An 18,632-nucleotide genomic window follows, 5' to 3' on the forward strand; every position below is an offset into this window, starting at 1 on the left:
TGCCTTTTGGTCTCGGTTGGGTGCATGAATAATTGGGTATATTGGTACCATTTTCGGAAGCATTTATTTTTCCAATGAGAGGGAAACTGTACAAATCAGGCTTTCTTTGGCCAACTTTTTTTTCTGTACAAGGTACCCTTAACCATAACTGCTCCTGTAGTTGGGGAGCAGAAAGATAGTGACGATGACGATATATCCATATTGATGATACATGGATTTCAGACTGGGCTGATGTCTGGAATGCCCTTTGGATGCCGATCAGGTGGTCTGTGTGTTAACACATCGTGGAGTAGAATATCACAGAATGTTGCTCCAGTGCCGCACGCAATTCCGGGTCATTTGAGACTTGGAGAAACGGCGAATGACAAGAATGATATGAGAGTGGTTTCTCAAGTGCCGGCATTCTGCTTGCAGGATTACTCATACGTCTGGGAGATTTAAGGGGGATTCATATGAGACCGTTGCTCAAGGTGCGCGGTTCCTTGACTTGCGGATTACTCATACTTCTTTGATAAGGGGAAAGGAAAAGAAGATTCATATGAGATTGTTTCTCAACGGCCGGCCCTCTGCTTGCGGATTACTCATAGTTCCCTTATGTCACAAGTCACAAGAAATCTAATAACAGCTGTGCCTTTTTTTTTTTTTTTTTTCATCTGGAACTGGGACACAGCTAGGGGAAATGGAATTTGAGAGCGTGATTGGGTGGTTGACTATTGAAGCTTGCTCTGACAAATTTGCAAGTTTTCTAATCATTGCCTTTGTTGATATTCGCCCGCAGTCAGGCGAGATCAGAACAGCTAGTTATTCGGATTCCGTCATCCCTTCGAAGCCGTGCGCTGTGGGATACTCGATGCCGAGACGGTGACGCCGTGGCGGTTAGTTACCGGTCAGATGGGTGAAAAGAAGCAAGGAATCGAAAAGAAAAAAGAAAGGAGGAGGCGTGCTCCACGGCCCAGCCAGTCACAGGGAGAAAGCCCAGAATTTTGAGAAGCGCTTCAGCGATGAAATCGGTCTAGGAAATTCGAAGCGAATCATCAGCTTGGGAATTTCTGATGCGGCGAATCGGAGCATTTCGAAACTTGACTGAACAAAGGCCTTTTTTACTTTTTTTTACCCATTTATCTCTTCGTCCTTTTATTTTCGGGTCTTGTTGGCATATTTTTCAGTTGTTTTATTTTTCCTTTTTCCTCTCTGTCGACTTGCGCCTAACGAAACTTCACTTCGACAGCAGAGAGCTCACAAGAACCGTTGGCAGACCGGAGTGATTTTTGGTGACGGTGAGAGTGACGGTGCGACGGTTGTCGCGTGCCTTGTTACCTTGTTACGTCGAATCAAGGGAAGAAAGCGGATGGGATGAACTGGGTGGATGGGAAGATATGGAACGAAAAGCCGGACGAGAGCGCACAGGCCTCAATACTAACAACGACCCGGGCGACTTCTTCTGTGGCTGTGGCCCGTTTTCTGCGATGATTAATCTTGACTATCAGATGCAGGTCAACGTGATTCGAAAAGGGCGAAGGGTTGTGATCCTGGGCTGGGCCGTCGGTAGCCGGGGACAGGAGTTGTTTTTGCAAGGTGTGTGATTATTATTGAGCTGGAACTCGAGGGTTGCTGGGGGGAAGAAGAGCATCGGAATGAGGAGTGCTTTCTCGTGTTCAGTAATTCATCTTTGCTGCCCGACAAATCCAGGATGTCATCAAGTGTCGAGACTGAGGACGATTGGCAGTTGAGGATTTCCACTTGACAGGCTAAATTTGGAACTCCGCCTTTAGCTTCACGCCCAGCCGCTGGTGCTATTTTGATGTCGATTCACTAGACTTGTTAGCACACAATGACGGGGCTATGGGGGGTTGCGATACAGAGTTGGCTTGATCTCTGATTCTCTGGCCGGATTGCCCCGAGTGTGAGCTCCAGGCAAGACCCTGGGCAAATCCAGGCAACTCGACTACAGAGTAACTAGTTATGCTTGTAAGATTCGAGGTCACTCTTGAGCGAGGCTGCGGGCATGGTCGACGACCTCGGCTCGGCAATCCCATCTCTTCATCTGCTGAGATACATGCCAGAATGCGAGGACGATGGCTTTGCATCAAGAAGCATCGTCTACGCTGTCTGGATTTTGCATCAGGGTAGTGGAGGGCGCTGTCAGATGCTCAGCTCTAGACCAAAGAGTCAAGGGTTCTTGTCTGTAGGGATTGCATGGGTGCTGGTGGATGTTATCCCATCCCATTCGACGGCGGGAAGTACCCCTTGGGTAAAGAAAACTCTTCCAGCAATCTAGCAATCCTCATGCTGGGGCTGCCGTGAAGCTCCATTGATCCGCCGGGCGGGACAAGACAGGGTGGCATCTGGGGCAGACGGGCAAGATCCGTCGCGCGCACTGGATGCTGCTCACCAGCGGCTTCGGGGGCCATCTCGAGCACGCTTTCATATGTGTCTGTCTGGACGGCATGTGAGACGGGCAGCCAGATCATCTGTCAGTCAGTCACTCAGACCAGCTGCGTAGCTAAAGAGATGGGGAGCTGGAGTGCAATTCGAGCGCAAGGTTGAGCAGCAACCCATAATTGCAAAAGTTGATCTCGAATTTGGCTGTGGATTCGCATTATTAAAAGACAATATTTCCATCAGAATCAATAAATAGCGAAGCCTTCCCCGCAGCCGTCTTTTTCATCTTCTTCGAATTGACGCTCAGGCTCCTCGTTAACCATTAACTAACTACTGCCATCGCATCTCCGCCAGAAACTTTCTCCCGGCTCTTGTTACTCATCTCAACCGCACAGCACACTCGATCCGCCGCATTGCTACATCTCCTCTCCTCTCCTCTCCTCTCGCCCATCCCGTCTGCCGTTCGATCGCGTGTCTGCTCAAAAGTGCGTTCGCCGCCCGCTCGCCGCACGCCCGTTTCGCTTTTCCTCCTCCCCGCCGTCGATCTCCCCCGATCCCGCTCCTCTCGAGACGAGTCGCACAACGACGTCCAGCAGCCCGTGGACGTGATTGATGAATATCTATCTCGCAATCGACCCGCCGGCCATCGCACTTTGTCGAGAAAACACCCTCCGTCTTCCCCCGGTTTCCATTCGCTACCAGTCGCTGCCGCAGCTTCACTCTCTCGGCCCTTATCCTCTGCCCTCGATTGGACTCTCTTAGCACCTGAACGCGCAGAAGCAACACCCGTGCGCTTTTTTTTCTTTTTTCCCTCCTAATCATCAATTGCACGTCAGACCTGGTCCCTCCTGTCTGCGCCTCACCGGCCCAAGGAACCGATTTCTCACGCTTTGGTCGCACGACATACGCCTCTTTCCAATACTCGTCCTGTCTCCCTCGTGATCCCGACTCCCGCTTCTTGATCGTGTATTCGTCGCCCGCGGTTTCTCCGTTTCCAAACTGTCGTGCGACTTGGGGAACCTCTCTTCCTCCCAATTCGCCTACGCTAGCTCCTCTTGCTCGTGTAGAGACCCAGGTGGACTTCCCGCCAAGCTGGAATCGCCCACTGACCCTTCGTTCCATCCTCCTGGTTCGGTACGGTCCCCCAGGCCCCCCCCAAAGCGATAATCAGCCATAGCCTGCAGACGGTTACATGCAGCACGGGGTGACATTTCCACCTACAAACGTGGGCTTCGATCGGCAACAAAGGAGACGAGACGCGCTGACTCTCCCCGGACCGTATTTGGCGTGAATCCCGTTCAGCCACATACTTTGTTGCTCAGTCAGCTGGCATTGCGGTTCCTGAAACCCTGCCGCAGCTCCTTGGTGCCGCCGTTCCCATTCTTCACTTCCCTGAAAAGAAAAAGCACGGGAGAAGTCAAAAGGTGTCGTGTCGCGGCTACCGCACAGGACCCCCTTCTGAAAAGCTATATATTATGACGTCCAATGCCAGAAACGGGCCACTTCCTCCGAATCCACTTGCGAATTCTGGGAATAACCGCGACATTTCTGCAGACATAACCATGGCCGAACAGGTTGTCCGGCCCGAGTCACAGACTCAAGTCGAGAACAGCAGTACCAAGCAGCCGAACGGGCAGACAAAACCAATGTCCGCATCGAATGCAAAGGACCCCTTGCGCCCTCGGAGGAAAAAGGCAAAACGGGCTTGCTTTGCCTGTCAGCGGGCCCACCTAACATGTGGTATGTGCGGCTTCAAAACCTCCTGCCAACCTTTCCCATGTGTCGTACTTGACTTTTATTCTCGTATATCTTCTATTTTTTGCCCGCAACCCCACTTGAACAATGCATTTCTTTTGGCCATGATGCGCATGTTGAATATGAGCATCCGAACTTGACTGCACTGCGGGCTTTATATGCCTACCATCACCCTGCTGTGCTTGCTCTGAAAGAGCTCATTGCTGAATCCCTATCAATAGGTGACGAAAGGCCGTGTCAACGCTGCATCAAGCGTGGAATCCAAAATTCTTGTCACGATGGCGTTCGCAAAAAGGCAAAGTATCTGCATGACGCTCCAAATGAAGCCTTGATGCCACATCTCCAAGGCCAATTATACACTCAAACAAACGCAGTGCGGAATAATATGTCCCTCACCAGCAACGGTTCCAATTCAAAAACCAACTTTTACCCCCGGCAAAATAGCAATTTCAACGGTTATTATGCAACCAAGAATGATGGGTCCTTGAGCCAGTCGCAGCTTCACGACGCTGGCCGGCCGGATACCTTTCCTTCTCAATCCCCCGTTTCGCCGACTTTTAGTATCACAGCGAATTCAGCAACCTCAGGAAATCAAAATATGCCCTCTTCTCTCCCCGCTTCCAATGGCAACGCCTCCGGGCAAGCGCAAAATGGATTTGGCTCTGCGTTCTTTGATCCCTGCGATCCTGCCCTGTTCAACTTTGATCTTGCGAGTATGAACTTTGGAAATCACTACGGCGCCCTGGAATTTGGTATGCTTGGGCACATGGCTACCGGTGCTGGAGATACCCCACCCAGCGACAGTGCTACCCAACATGGCTCCGTTGGCCGAAATGGGTCCGGTACATTTGCACCCGGCTCGAACTTTGGAGAAAGTCCCACGGCGCAGCCATCGTTTTTATTCGGTGACCCTACGATTGCTGGCGATTGGTCATCTTCCGTCCATACGCGGAACATATACAACCAGAATATGAACCACATGTCAGAAACGCCGCATGCCTTTGCGATTGAGAGCGGACCGGCAAACTTTGCAAGCCCAAACTCGATCGAAAGCCCGTTGCTGACGAATAGTGCAACATTTGATGACAATACAACTTCCGCATATCAGAATCGGTCGAGCATGAACCCGATGCCGCCGCAGAGACAGCCGGTAGTTTCCACGCCGCAACTAAAGCATCTGCAGCTCAGCAAGCGTCGACAGCGCAATCCTTCCGCCATCTATGAGAGTGTCAAGGAGCCTTATTCTTATACGACAGGCTTCCATTCTCTAACAGCTTTTATCCAACGGCGATTTTCGACTCAAAATACGCTACGAATTGCAAAAGCCCTGGCGTCTATTCGTCCGTCATTCATTGCCACAACGAAAACACTCAATCGTGATGATTTAATATTCATGGAGAAATGTTTCCAGCGCACGCTATGGGAATACGAAGACTTTATCAACGCCTGCGGCACGCCAACCATTGTCTGTCGACGGACCGGCGAAATTGCCGCTGTAGGCAAAGAATTCAGCATCCTTACTGGCTGGAGAAAAGAGGTTCTGCTGGGTAAGGAGCCCAATTTGAATATCAACACCGGTGGGTCTTCGGGATCAACGTCAGGAACTAGCTCCCGAGGGAGTTTCACACCACGGGCGGGTATGGAGGTCAACCCCAGCGGAAGAACACAGCCAGTATTTCTAGCAGAACTCCTAGATGATGAAAGCGTGGTGGAGTTTTACGAAGATTTTGCGAAACTTGCGTTCGGCGACTCGCGAGGCAGCGTGATGACAACATGCAAACTGCTGAAATACAAGACCAAAGCGGACACGGATATGCTTCCTGGGAACACCGGTGGTACAGGAGGTGGAGATGGCCAAAGTGCTGCTTCTGGAAATGGTCATGTCAAAGTCGAAAATGGAATGGCCGCCAGCAATGGACAAGCGCAGCCACTATCCCAACCACAACGGAGGTGGAGCAGAGGCGGTATAGCTGGCGAAGCCGGAATGAACCAGCTAGGTTTCAAGGATGGCAAGGTGGAGTGCAGTTATTGTTGGACCGTGAAGAGAGACGTTTTCGATATACCCATGTTGATTGTTATGAATGTAAGTTTCCCTTTAACTGGGCAGGATCTGTGAATGGGCCTACTAACAGTTGCATTATAGTTCCTGCCATGCATATAAGTAACTTTTTCTGCTTTTGGCGTTATTTCATTCCTTGCAGGCGGTGTTGGGACAGAAAGCATTTTCCGTTTTTGGTTTTGATAAATATACCTTTGGTGGACTGCGCCGGATGTTTGCTTTAAAGAATGGGAGTCATAGGGCAACCTACAAAAAATGGTGGGAAAAGCAGAAGGCCTGGATTGGACTTAATGGGAATTTTTTCTTTCTCTTCTTTTCTATCTTTATTTTCCTTTCCTTTTCGCTGCTACAGAGTTGCCGCGCACTTCCCTTTTGAATATACGCCAGCGCAGGATTACACTGCTGTATATTGCACTTCACTTGGGTGCATATTTCTTAAGATACCTTGATTTGGAAATAGAGGCCTGTTTTTATTTTTCCTCCAAAGACGGCACATCAGTCCGTGCTGCCCGTCTGGCGGTATTTGACTTCATTAACCGTACGGATCGGCCTGGTCGCTCATTCGACGCTGCAGGATTAATTGCTTTTTTTCGGTTGAACTCAGTATTCAGAGCCTTGTCTGCTCCATAATCAGATACTGAATCACAGATGGCTTCCCATGACATGGTTAAGCAGTCCGTTAACGGCGGACTTGCTGCTCGATGCCGGGCCTCGAGTGAAATGAAGGTGTTGGAAAGGCAACAGGATGCATCTCAGTGGGGGCTTATGCAATGGTATTGAGCCCGGTGAGCAGGTTGCTTGGTGCGGTCAACACATTTCGAGGTCCAGTTGCATTTGTTAGCCTGTTGTGTTTTTTGCTTTTTGCATCTCAAATCAGCCGTATCGGCCATTCGGGGATGTCAAATGCGTCATACCCCCCACTTTCGATCGAGCCATCGCCGATGCTCGAGCCCGAACTTGTTCAGCATTCGCTTCTAATTGAAGACGTTCTTGGGATCTTCTGGCTAAACAAAACACCGCTCAGGTTTCTCGTATAAAAAGCACCAGAGAGGAACTCCGTTCTCGCTAGGTTATCAGGTTAGTTCGTTATCTGCCACCTCGTGAGCTCCAACATCTCGCATATCTCGCTATCAAGCCACCTCTGCTGATCAACGCTGCAACAGATTTTCTTTTTATTTTCCCGCCTTTCCAAACGCAAAACACGCACCAACTCCACGTCACAATGTGCATGCAAACCTCCTGCAGCACTTGCGGTACGCCCAATTATCCCAAACCCAATTCTCTCCCCCCCCCCAACTCAAGATTCTCGAAATCTAACTCCCCGCCGATCTGAAACAGGAAAGCAAACATGGCGCGGCTGCGGTCAGCACGTTGCCTCCGTGATGGACAAGATCCCAAAGGACGAATGGTGCACATGCACCCCGAAGACAAAAGTTGGCGCAACCGAGTTCCCGCCAAAGGTGGGCGAGGGTCAAGCCCAAGCGGAGCAGAAATAGGTTGCTGACTTGTTCTCTTTATTTGGGGGGGAGTGCGAAAAGGCCGGGAATATGTGCAATGTTATGTGATTGCGGTGGGAGAAGAAGGCGATGGGGTGGATCTACGTATATATATGGAAGGGTGATGAGGACCTTGCGAGGGAGTAGAGAGGTATAGTCTGGGTGAAACAGAGGGCGTACTGGCTATACTACAGAATCAAGAGATCTGAATCATAAACCGTCTCCAACCAACCCCTAAGGCCGTTGGCCGTTGGTAAAAACACCAAAAAAGAAAACAAGCAATGATTCATATCAGGTCCTACCCGGAATCGAACCGGGGTCGGCGGAATGTTCCAAGGAAATCAGAATCCGCTATGCTAACCGCTACACCATAGAACCGTGTTGAGGTACCCGAGGCTCTTTCGACTTTATCAGGGATGCGCCCGGCTTAGATCTTACCGGGAGTGGGCTTATCTTATCTCGGGAATCCGAACTGACTCAAAAGCCAAACGCCTTGTGATCCGCCCTTTGAACAGCTAGTACTACAGATATATACTTGTCTTCTTTGCGTTCGCTTCCTGCTCCACTGGAATATCCCCTGGCGCTCTTATACGCCTTTTTAAACGCTTCAAAAGCGAAAATAACACTACCCCGCGATGAGACCTGATACCCCGCGAGCGCCAATTGCCGGGCCAGACAGTGGCCCTGAGGCTCCGTTTCCAATAAGACTATCAGGACCCGTCATCAAGGGCTTCGGAAGGGGGAGCAAAGAGGTGAAACTTTCCCGAATCAACCTTCTCCCGGGAAACCGATAGCTGATACCTCTCTCCCTCCGCCCTCCAGCTCGGCATCCCAACCGCCAACATCCCCGCAGACGGCCTCTCCGCCCATCCCGATCTCGATTCCGGCGTCTACTACGGCGTTGCCGCCCTAGATCCTACGAAATTCCGCCATACCGGCGGTGATGCGCAGCCCAACGATGATACGACGATATTTCCCTGCGTGTTGAGCATAGGGTACAATCCCTTCTACAAGAACACAGTTCGATCGGTGGTAAGTTCCTTTTTGGAGAAGAAGACGATTTTGAACTCACACTCCCCGCTGTTGAATATTCGAAAAAATAAAAATGAAAAGACTAACCCCAATCAACAACCAGGAAATCCATATCCTGCCTCACCTCTCCCTTCAATCATCACCCTCTGCGTCACCCCTCACCTCCCCTCCCCCCGAACCCGCCGCAAATGACGATGCCGATAAACGACATACCCGCCATCACTTCCACCATTTCCCCGATTTCTACGGCACGCCTCTCAATCTCCTCATACTGGGGTACATTCGGCCCGAGTACGACTACGTTAGTCTGGAGGCTTTGGTGGAGGATATCCGGATTGATTGCGAAGTGGCTAAACGGAGTCTGGCGAGGAAAAGCTACGTGTGCTTTATGAGGGAGAGTGATGGCGGCTGTGATGAAGGAGCGAAGGAGTCGAGGAGCTGGCTGCGGACTTTTGAGTCATGAGTTGTGCTGGTGGCCTTCCCCTGCCGTCGCGAGAGATATGTTCTGGAGTGCTGCTTAACTGGTTACGCAAGTGCTAGACTTGATGTAGTTATATAGAACGTTTTTGAGGGTTAACGGATTCGCCTTCTATTGTCATTTAAACATCCTGGCGCTAACAAGAAGACATGCAAGACAACGCCTATGCGCTATGCTAGAATTCACGCCACAATGAGTGGATTGAAGAAACAAAAAAGGAATACAGGATGCCGAAAAAAAAGGGGTATCAAATCTGATGTATGTACATTAGAAACGCAAAGCCCATCGTCTAAGCAAAGAGAACTGCAAATCAGGGAGGCACCGGGATAGCGCGAGAAACATGACCACCCTACCACGAGCTGAACATGGTTCCTCAAGCGCAAGGTATACCACCACCGATGCTACTTAGCGATGGTTCAAAGCTGAATGAGATCGATTTCCGAAAAATCTGGGGGACTCCGACTAAAGATAGCACGGCATCGTCCATCTAGCGCCTGATACTCATTACTGATCCAGATGTGTTTGCTGAACCGCTGCGTGCGGAACACTTCGTCATCGCTGACACCCAAATCATCTCGTGGAATCCAGACAACGGGCCTTTTCGTACGAATCGCCTCGTGTTGGAAAGCGCGTTGGACAAGCTGGTCACGTTCGTCAGGGGTGAGATCTTCCAGCTCATCGTGGATTCCGGAAAATAGGGCGTGGCTGATCGCGTTGGTCGCTGGGGCTTGAGCCTCTGCATCTTTGGCTAGTTTTTCGCGCATGCGCCGAATGGTAGGCATGTTCGGATCTGATCTGCCCCCAAAATACGCGGACCTCCGTTTCCGTGATGGGTCTGCCCAGGATCGACGTCTCGCATTGGCTTTCCCCGGAATTAGGCGACTGAGTGCGTTCTTCTGAGTTTTCTTGCCACTGATACGGTTCAATTCAATTTCATTCTCTCGTTCGCCTCTTTTGTCATCAACGTTGTCCACGTCCTGCTCGTCTTCTTCATCTTCTAGCCCGAGTCTGCGCCTCTGGGCCCGTGCAAACTCCTCATCTCGACGACTGGCTTCGTCCTCCAGTGTTATCGGCAGATATCGGAACAATGGGCGGAAGGCTTGATTTAGAAGAAATTGGAAGAGAATCGTAGCAAAAAGTAGGATTATCATGCATATTGCTTGACCTTCGCAAGCAACGTCTCCGTTCTGGTCACGGACAAGGAAGAACATGCCTATGAGACAGACCTCCATGACGTATACTCCGGTGAAAAGTTGATTTATAGCTTTGGGGAATAGTAACCCGCCGGTATCGAACCGGAATTTTGTTACATAAAGGGTATTATACCGATATACCACCCAAAACAAGGTGAAGGTGAGCACGTTGAAGACCATGATAAGCGGTGATATGATGCAATAAATCAGCCCTATAAACTTCTTAGAAGTATGATACTAGGACTGCGGGTAAAAGATACATACCGATCGACGCGAGGGTGGTGTATACCGGGAAGAATGTCCCCCATTGCATCTGGTTAAGATTTGTTGTTCTCGCCCACTTCATTCTCGCAGTGTTATCAAAGATAGGCGCGAGTATAAACCAGCTCACTAAGCTAAAAATTTGGACCAGAGCACCAGCACTGACTGACATAGCCTGGAGAACCATGTACGAGAAAAAGTAGTTGCTAGCCTTTGGAATGTTGGTAGCCAGAAGCTCGGGTACGCTTGTCACATCCTTAATGGAATTAAAGATGGTTGAGAAGCCAGAAGAGATGGAAACGACGAGGAATAATTGAACGAATAGGAATGCGAAAAAGTAGTTTTGAACGGTGAGTTCAATCGCCATGCCGGTAGAAACGCCTTGGTTTTTCGAGAGGAATCGGAGTATGAGCGGGAGGAGAGCCATTAAAATCGACAGGAACAACGGGGGTAAGATTCCCTGTATCGCAGAAAGGAGCCATTGCGGGAGCTTGGAAAGCCATCTTAGCCACACAAAATTGCCTTCGAGGTACGAAAGCTGGGAAAGCAGTCCAGTGAAAGCAACTGGAAATGCCCAACCAACGACCATGGCTGATACGATAACAATAACACCAAAGGTCCTCAAATATCTTTCCCACCATTTGATCGACATGTTGTCCCAGATGACATCGTCAGGGGAGATCTCGACTAACCGAGGAGCCATTTGCTGAGGAATGTGGTGAGCCACCGATTGGCAAGCCATATGTGCAGCAACTTGGTGGTTAAACTGCACAAAGGCCGAGTTCATGAGGGGAAATTTCTCTGGGTGTTGTTGGTCGATTTCAATTTCTAGATTCAGACGGGCAAGCTCTTTACGGCAGTGGTATATCTTGTCTACCTTTTTGCCGATAAGGGGCAACGAAGGCATCCAGCTCCAGCCAAATATCGGAAGGCGCATAGTTTCACGATGTTTCTCTTTGATATACTTCTTCCAAAGTGGCTCGCCATAGTCGTCTTCCTCGTATGCTTCGTTATAAGCAACTGGATATTCCTCGTTTTCTTGGTGCTCATCCTTTTTTTGGTCCTTTTTGTCTTGGGGATTTGCGCCATCAGGTGCCATCACGGGAGTTACTGGGCTTGAAACAGTAAGCGGAAACTCATCTCCATGGCGATCGGCACTGTCCATGGGTGCTGCCGACTTCCTCCTCCATAACTTTGACAAACGAGAGGGAGGCACGTCAAAAGATCCATCAACCGGGGGAAGGCCGGATTGCCGCTCTTCAGCATCTTCGTAAAGTTCTCCAAAGGATGTGCGTAGAGGACTATCACCAGGCTGCCGATGCCCCGTTGGTCTCCCTGATGGCGTCGTCTTTATGGCCGTTGGTGGCTCGGGGGCGGCTTGAGGCTGCTCGATGGCTAGTCCACCTGTGGTATTCACTCGATCCTCAACGTTATGTCCAACTTTTCTCAGGCCTCCAAGTACGGTATGTCCAACTTTTGCGAATTCAGATCCCACAGCACCAACTGTTTGACCAACCCGAGGAATAATACCATGGCGTTCCCGCGACCCATTGTCATCGCCGGAATTCAATGCCTCTTGAATAGTATGTACGACCTCATGTGGGTTTCCTGAACTCACACCAGCGCTCTCAACAAGCCGAGATGCGTGTTTATCCGCTTCTGCCTTTTCACGTTGAATCTGATCTTTAGAGCGTTTTCCCGATCTCCTGGCCTCCTTTTTCGCCATTTTCATTTGTGCCTTTTTGCATTTCTTGATCAGTTCAGTTTCGGCCGATTCCAGCGTCAAGGCCAATTTGTTCCGCAATTTTATTTTCTCGCTCAGCTGATCCAGGTTTCGATTCAACCAGATGTTTCGAACGCCTCCGGGATAGACATCGAACAAATTATCCAATGCTTCGATGGAGAGCCACTTTTCCGGAATGGACGTCACTAGAACGGTAGTAGCAGAGGCGCGTAGACGATGCTGAGGGGACGTTAGATACGCCTGTCGGAGACGAATATAGCCCCGCAGCTCGTCGAAGAACACTGCGCACACGTATACAACCACGATAACTGCCAGTATCAAATGAGCCCAATAGCGGTTCGTGTTTTCAGGCTTCACATTTCCCCAGCTCAACCGGTCCAGTCCGGTGACATTGTAGCTCGCCCCAGCAGCACCCTTGAGTAGGCTGCTATCCCTACCGTCAACTTTGTTTACGGGGAGCAGGATTGGTAGGATGAGTAGTGCAAGAGGTATGAATATTTTAAGGAGCATGCGTAGGTAGCGTAAAAAGAAATAGGCGTCCAAGCCGCATTTTTGAATGAACTCGGAGTTCGAAGTCGTGAACACAGGTCCAATCCATCTGAATAGGCCGGGCGGAGAAGGGTTCGTGCGTTCGCGTTCAGGAACAAGGTAGGTCCGTGGCTGACTAGGGAGAGAGAAAGAAGCGTTAGAGTATATATCCACAGAGAAAGGCCGGTCGTGTGGTCTTGGAGGCGGCAACTTACTAGATCCGAATCAATTTCCCTTTGAGAATAAGGAAGAGAAGGAATTCGACGGCGAAAACGATTATCGCAGTAGCTAGTGACGCGATAAATGTAGATATTGATATACCTATGGCTTTCTGACCGGTTCCGCTCTGGGCGTCAAGGGCAGCGCCGACACTGGCGGTGCCGGAGGGACTCGCAACCATGTTGAGCGGCTGCTACCTCCTCATTCTCTCCCCGGTGGAAACAGCAATAAATAATTGAGCGACAGGTGCGCGCAGCTGGCTGATCGGAGAGACAGCAGGCTCCAGGCCGTACAGACGGGTTAAAGATAAGTCTGGGTCGTAAAAAGAATGTACTGTGCAAGAGAGCAAGTGCTCAGGCTCTGGTGACGGCCAATGGGCAACAAAAAGCAAAGACAGACCTGGGGATGAAGTGTGAAGCGAGAGCGCGAGGGAGGAGGAGTTGATATCAGGCCTTGCTTGCCTTGTTGTCCAGGTTTGGAAGTGACTGGGATGGCGGGTGAAGTAACTTTGATTGCGTCTGGGGAACGGCAGCCAGCTCGTCAATCAGAATTGACCGGCCTCTTATGTAGTTACTCTTCTTCCCTGCCGCCGTCAGGATGCAGTGCACATCGAATGGCCGTCCGCTGGCCAGCACCTGCAGAGCGCTTCATGATCTTGGTCTGATCAGGGATGACATCAAAACTGCCGGTTGAAACCTTGGCTGTGTCATGATCCGCATCCGCCATGACGATGTTTGGCTGAGCAAACACGAGCATTAGCGCCGGCGAGCTGATCCTGGAATTGACCTGACAAGTTGACATTGCCGAGGACCAGATGCTGGAGCCACAGCTTGCTCAAGGGAGACATGGACTCTGAGAGTCAGGAACATTGTGAAGAGAGGTGCCGTTAACCTCAGCTCGGGAAGTCTGCTATCAAACTCAGACAATTCCATGGCTCCAGGTGACGTCTTGCACGTTGATTCTGGGCTTTCCTTTGATGCTCGACTTGGTCACGGATAATAATAACCATCTATCCTTTGAGAATGAAGGGAATCCAAGATACGTTGCGGCGCAGACGAACATCCCTTCGCCGGCGGCTCTCCCACAGTCGACGGCGCTCCTCGTCCCAGAGCCACGACACCGAATCATCATGGAATGAGACCGGCGCTCCCAAGATTCTGCTGACTGCCAGCACCCTGTACTTTGACCCCAGCGTCTTCCAGCGGTTCAGAGAGGAGGGCTACGACATCGCATATCTCCCTCATGCTGCTCCCCCCAAGCAATACAAAGACCAACTGCAGAGATTCGCGGATGTTCTCGAAGAGGAGGATCGATATGCAATCGTTGGTACGCCAATGATCCATAACTAACCATTTGGACGGAGACCGCACTTCCTCTCCCTCGCTCTGTCGGCATCCTTGATACAAGTAGCTGACACCCGATTCATGACTAGCGTATGGCGAAGCCGCTGCCGTTGTCCTAGATGCTTGCATGTCCGCAATGCCTCGACTATGCGCGGTTGTTGCATACTATCCGCCTACTATCCCCAATGCTACGGATGGTTTCCCGCCCTTGCGGAAGTATCAGATTCACCTTGCCGAGACGCAGCAGCTTTCAGGTATACCCTATTGCTACACATACCACGGGTCGGATGTTGGATTTGCCGAACGCGATTCACCTACTTTCGACCGCGTCAGTGCGCAGCTAGCGTGGAGTCGGACTATTGCCTGCCTGCGAGTGGGATTCGAAATCACAGTCGATGTGGCTCCGGTTTGGGAGAATCATATGTCGTTGAAACATGATGCAAAGGATGTCGATGGCACAATGAACACTTTAGCAGAGGACGCGTACATCAACTATGTGCCTGTCATGACGGGAGGTTCGCCGTCGTCCACCGATCCCCTGCCCAATGGACATTCCCCGTAGCCTACTCACTGTTCGTGCATAGGAATTGGCTCCGACGACCTGCGTCGCTTTTACTCTGAGTATTTCATCCCCGGAAATCCTCCCTCGCTCGACATTCGTCTCATCTCTCGGACGGTTGCCGTTGACCACGTCGTTGATGAATTATACCTATCGTTCAGGCATACCCAAGAGGTACCCTGGATGCTACCTGGCATTCCTCCAACAGATAAAATCGTGGAAGTAGCACTAGTAAGTGTGGTTGGAATCCGTGGCGGCAAGCTTCGTCATGAAAACATCTATTGGGATCAGGCCAGTGTCCTGGTTCAAATCGGCCTATTAGATCCAACTTATATCCCACCCAGTTTCAAGCCGGTGGATAGCGATAAAGGCAAGATGCAACAAGTGAAAAGATTACCGGTAGTTGGCAATGAAAGCGCCCGGAAGGTGTTGGACCCTGAGTCCGTGAAGAGTAATGGCCTTATTTCCAAGTGGTGATGTTGACTGGTTCTAGCGTAACATATGTATGCTATGGTCGATCTGATATGGGCAAATGATGCCTTCACATTAGGGGATTTTCCAAAAAACCGCATCCCTTCAACTAGAATGGTTTATTGCCTTTTGCAAGAGTAGCCAAGAATGGCTCATTATACAAGAATCTCAAAGCTAGATCTGTGCACTTCCCAATTTTCCCAATAGCGGCCGCAAGCTCTTAATATCCGAGCTTACACCACACTCGCTCTTCAACGTTTTGATGCTTGCCTGCTGCGCCAGGGGTATCACGTCCTCTACCCGTATCTTCTGCGCCGTATCATACTTTTCCGCCGCCGCCAACGCTGACACAAGTACACCGAGCAAAGTATCCCCGGCCCCATTTACACTCACCACATCATGCGCCTCTAGTTTTTCCGCCGCGGGGAAGAGCCGCATGTACACTCCTCCAACATTTGGATCTCCAGGCCCATCAGTGCTGCCGCCCACAGCTCTTCCAAGAATATACGGAGCGTATTCCGGATCAGTCAGTCTCGAATCTCCGCTTCGTAACAATTGCGTGACTAAAACTCCCTCTTGGCCTAGCTTGGTGACAATGCATGGGATGAATGGGAGCAACTGGATACTCTGCTGTGGAATGCCTTCGTCCACAATACTCGCAGATGTAAGTGATGTGAATCGGTCCCTTGAACCGACACTGGGTAGGGAAAGTGAGTCTATGACTTTCCACCACTCTGGGCTGTCGAAGAGACCGGCCTCCCGCGCAGTGGTATGCATGGACGCGAGTTCATACCGGTTAGGCGTGATGATGTCGACGAGCTGGTTAGTAGGCGCGGCGTTTGAAGGTCCGAAGATAGGTTTATCAGCCGCCTTGTTGTTTTCGGATGAAATCCTTGAGAATAGACGGGTTGCCTTTGGAGCAGAGACGGGTTCGACAGCGGTTTTGATACCGTGAGACTTGCACAGTCGGATCCATCTCCCTACCGTTTCGGGGCTCCAATTCGTGTCGATGACCGCCCAAGTAGGCTTCGTACGACGGATCAATGGTTCCCAGAATTCGTCAAAGTTGAGCTTCTCGCTGTGAAGCTCGAGGATGCTCATGTCGGCCATGGCAAGCACAAGTTCCTTCTTCGCGTCATTTATCGCGATGTACTGTGCTGTTCTTATACCCGATCCGGAGGCTAGTCTCTGGATTCCCTCTGAGCGCAGATTTTCACTCCCTTTTTCAAGAACGGCGAGAGCGCTGCGGCCGCTGAGATCATCCGCTACAACGCTGCAAAAAAGCACTGAACTTCCCAGGTAGCTGGATGCAAGTGCCACATTATATCCAACACCACCCAAGCTTTGACTGATCACTGACGGGTTGGATGTACGCAGCGCGGGGGTCATCATCTTGCTACCCGTTGCTGTGGGAGTAAAATCGCAAGCCAAATCGACGGCCAGTGAGCCGGCTACTAGGATATCTATCTTTTCCGGTACTGTGGGCGCTGGTTTCAAGCTGGTAGTCTTTGGGGTCGTGGTTTTTAATTCAGATTTAGCCACCGCTGCCTTTATCCCATTTCCAGCTGGCATATAACTACATATATCCAATCAGCCTCCTTATTTTCCCGAAAAACATCCCGCCGTAAGGATACTATCTCACCGATTTCCATCCGCTCCACGACCTGACTCCAGTTTCGCAAGCTCTACGGCGACTTTGGTTCCCCGTTCCACATTGCATTCAAACCAATGCTTTATTCGTCTCAACACTTCTGCCTCCACTAAGCTCCTTGATTTTGGCTAGCACAAATGGCGTATTGTCACTCCCGTGAACACCTTCAAGATGGGAAAGTTCGACGGCTTTGGCGATGATAGCATCCATCTCCGGCTTGAGAAACGAGTGCTTTTCGGGGACCGGATTTGTAAACAGAATTCCTGAAGAGAGCTGTAGATTTGACTGAGCGTCTAAAAGCTCGATTAGCCTTACATGGAGCTGGATTTAGATAGCTAATGCACTCACAAATGATTGCTGCGGCCTCTGCGGCGTCCCGCACGGTTCTAGGAGACTTGATTCCGCTATCCCTGGTGAAGAACGCAGGAAAATCAATAGGTCCTTCGCGTCCGTCTGCGAACGTACCGACTACAACGCCCTGAGTTTCCAGAACTTCAAGAGTTCGCCGGATATCAAGGAAGCTTTTGCATCCGGAACTGATTACTGCAACAGGAGTTCGCCCGAGTTCAGTAAGGTCAGCTAGCATAGAGTCAGCGTGTTTTCTTTGAATATCTGACAGGGTTTAGAGAATGTTACCCGATATATCCATGGAGCTTTCTCCGCCGCGATGCACGCCACCTAAAATAAAGCTTGAGCCCCGTGTATTAACATCATTTCACCAAGAAAGCTCACCAAGGCCTCCAGTCGCAAAAACCTTGATACCGGCTAGATGAGCGAGAATCATGGTGCCCGCAATTGTGGTTCCGCCGTGCATGCGTTTTCCGGCCAGCCCCTAGGTATCTCTTTAGTATTCTTGGGGGCCACATTACTCCTGAAGATACAATTATTACCACTCCACAAATGTAGCCTAGATCCCGGCGTGACACCTTTAGCACATTCTTGTATCGAGAGGCAGACGTAAGCTCGGTTAGCTCCGCTGCATTCATTCCCACTCTTGCAATGCCGTTCAGGACGCCAATTGTAGCTGGAACGCCGCCATTGTCTCGAACAATCGCTTCAAGGCTCTTTGCCAGGTTCACATTTTCAGGGTAAGGGAATCCTAAACCATAATCATCAGTTTCCCCCTTCTCATCATGGCGGGATACTCGTAGCTGCGGGCTCACCGTGGGTATAGATGGTGGTTTCCAGCGCCACGACGGGCTTGCCAGTTGCGACAGCATCCTGAACTTCCTCTGATATTTTCAAGAACTTATTGGACCCCTGCAAAGGAGCGTTATCGCGATGGACGTAGCGATTTGTTCGAGATATGCGGTTTATGAACTTCCCGTGCACCCTCCGATCTACCCATGGCCCAGCGCGGGTGGCAGTCCGGAGAAAGGGCATCATGGGGAAGAAATGGGGAGGGAATCAACCATGTAGTTAAAGATAGGATGCCATTGATAGCAATTCACATCTTGTGTC

The 18,632-nt window shown here is 50.5% G+C and overlaps 6 protein-coding genes and 1 non-coding gene across 7 annotated transcripts; 3 read left to right on the forward strand and 4 right to left on the reverse strand.

Moving 5' to 3' along the window:
* Positions 1-2,213: 2,213 nt before the first annotated feature.
* On the reverse strand, positions 2,214-3,504 carry UREG_00957 (uncharacterized protein; the record flags this gene model as incomplete). Its single annotated transcript, XM_002541395.1, has 3 exons — positions 2,214-2,471; positions 2,714-3,120; positions 3,246-3,504. The coding sequence occupies 3 exons, from the start codon at positions 3,502-3,504 to the stop codon at positions 2,214-2,216; spliced, it is 924 nt and encodes a 307-aa protein (XP_002541441.1).
* A 524-nt stretch (positions 3,505-4,028) lies between these two features.
* UREG_00958 (uncharacterized protein) lies at positions 4,029-6,298 on the forward strand (the record flags this gene model as incomplete). Its single annotated transcript, XM_002541396.1, has 3 exons — positions 4,029-4,122; positions 4,359-6,220; positions 6,281-6,298. The coding sequence occupies 3 exons, from the start codon at positions 4,029-4,031 to the stop codon at positions 6,296-6,298; spliced, it is 1,974 nt and encodes a 657-aa protein (XP_002541442.1).
* A 1,120-nt stretch (positions 6,299-7,418) lies between these two features.
* UREG_00959 (uncharacterized protein) lies at positions 7,419-7,692 on the forward strand (the record flags this gene model as incomplete). Its single annotated transcript, XM_002541397.1, has 2 exons — positions 7,419-7,449; positions 7,535-7,692. The coding sequence occupies 2 exons, from the start codon at positions 7,419-7,421 to the stop codon at positions 7,690-7,692; spliced, it is 189 nt and encodes a 62-aa protein (XP_002541443.1).
* Positions 7,693-7,985: 293 nt separating this feature from the next.
* UREG_08006 lies at positions 7,986-8,070 on the reverse strand. The gene has a single exon. It is a non-coding gene; the product is annotated as a tRNA-Gln (tRNA).
* Positions 8,071-9,618: 1,548 nt separating this feature from the next.
* UREG_00960 (uncharacterized protein) lies at positions 9,619-13,328 on the reverse strand (the record flags this gene model as incomplete). Its single annotated transcript, XM_002541398.1, has 3 exons — positions 9,619-10,607; positions 10,660-13,064; positions 13,144-13,328. The coding sequence occupies 3 exons, from the start codon at positions 13,326-13,328 to the stop codon at positions 9,619-9,621; spliced, it is 3,579 nt and encodes a 1,192-aa protein (XP_002541444.1).
* An 841-nt stretch (positions 13,329-14,169) lies between these two features.
* UREG_00961 (uncharacterized protein) lies at positions 14,170-15,052 on the forward strand (the record flags this gene model as incomplete). Its single annotated transcript, XM_002541399.1, has 2 exons — positions 14,170-14,473; positions 14,580-15,052. 2 exons carry the CDS (start codon positions 14,170-14,172, stop codon positions 15,050-15,052), a joined length of 777 nt encoding a protein of 258 aa, XP_002541445.1.
* Positions 15,053-15,694: 642 nt separating this feature from the next.
* UREG_00962 (uncharacterized protein) lies at positions 15,695-18,554 on the reverse strand (the record flags this gene model as incomplete). The annotated part of the gene is made up of 7 exons (XM_002541400.1): positions 15,695-17,068; positions 17,247-17,492; positions 17,520-17,581; positions 17,637-17,750; positions 17,904-18,003; positions 18,062-18,270; positions 18,335-18,554. 7 exons carry the CDS (start codon positions 18,552-18,554, stop codon positions 15,695-15,697), a joined length of 2,325 nt encoding a protein of 774 aa, XP_002541446.1.
* Positions 18,555-18,632: the final 78 nt, after the last annotated feature.

The sequence above is a fragment of the Uncinocarpus reesii genome, genomic scaffold, assembly GCF_000003515.1.
Source record: "Uncinocarpus reesii 1704 scaffold_1 genomic scaffold, whole genome shotgun sequence".
NCBI lineage: Eukaryota > Fungi > Ascomycota > Eurotiomycetes > Onygenales > Onygenaceae > Uncinocarpus > Uncinocarpus reesii.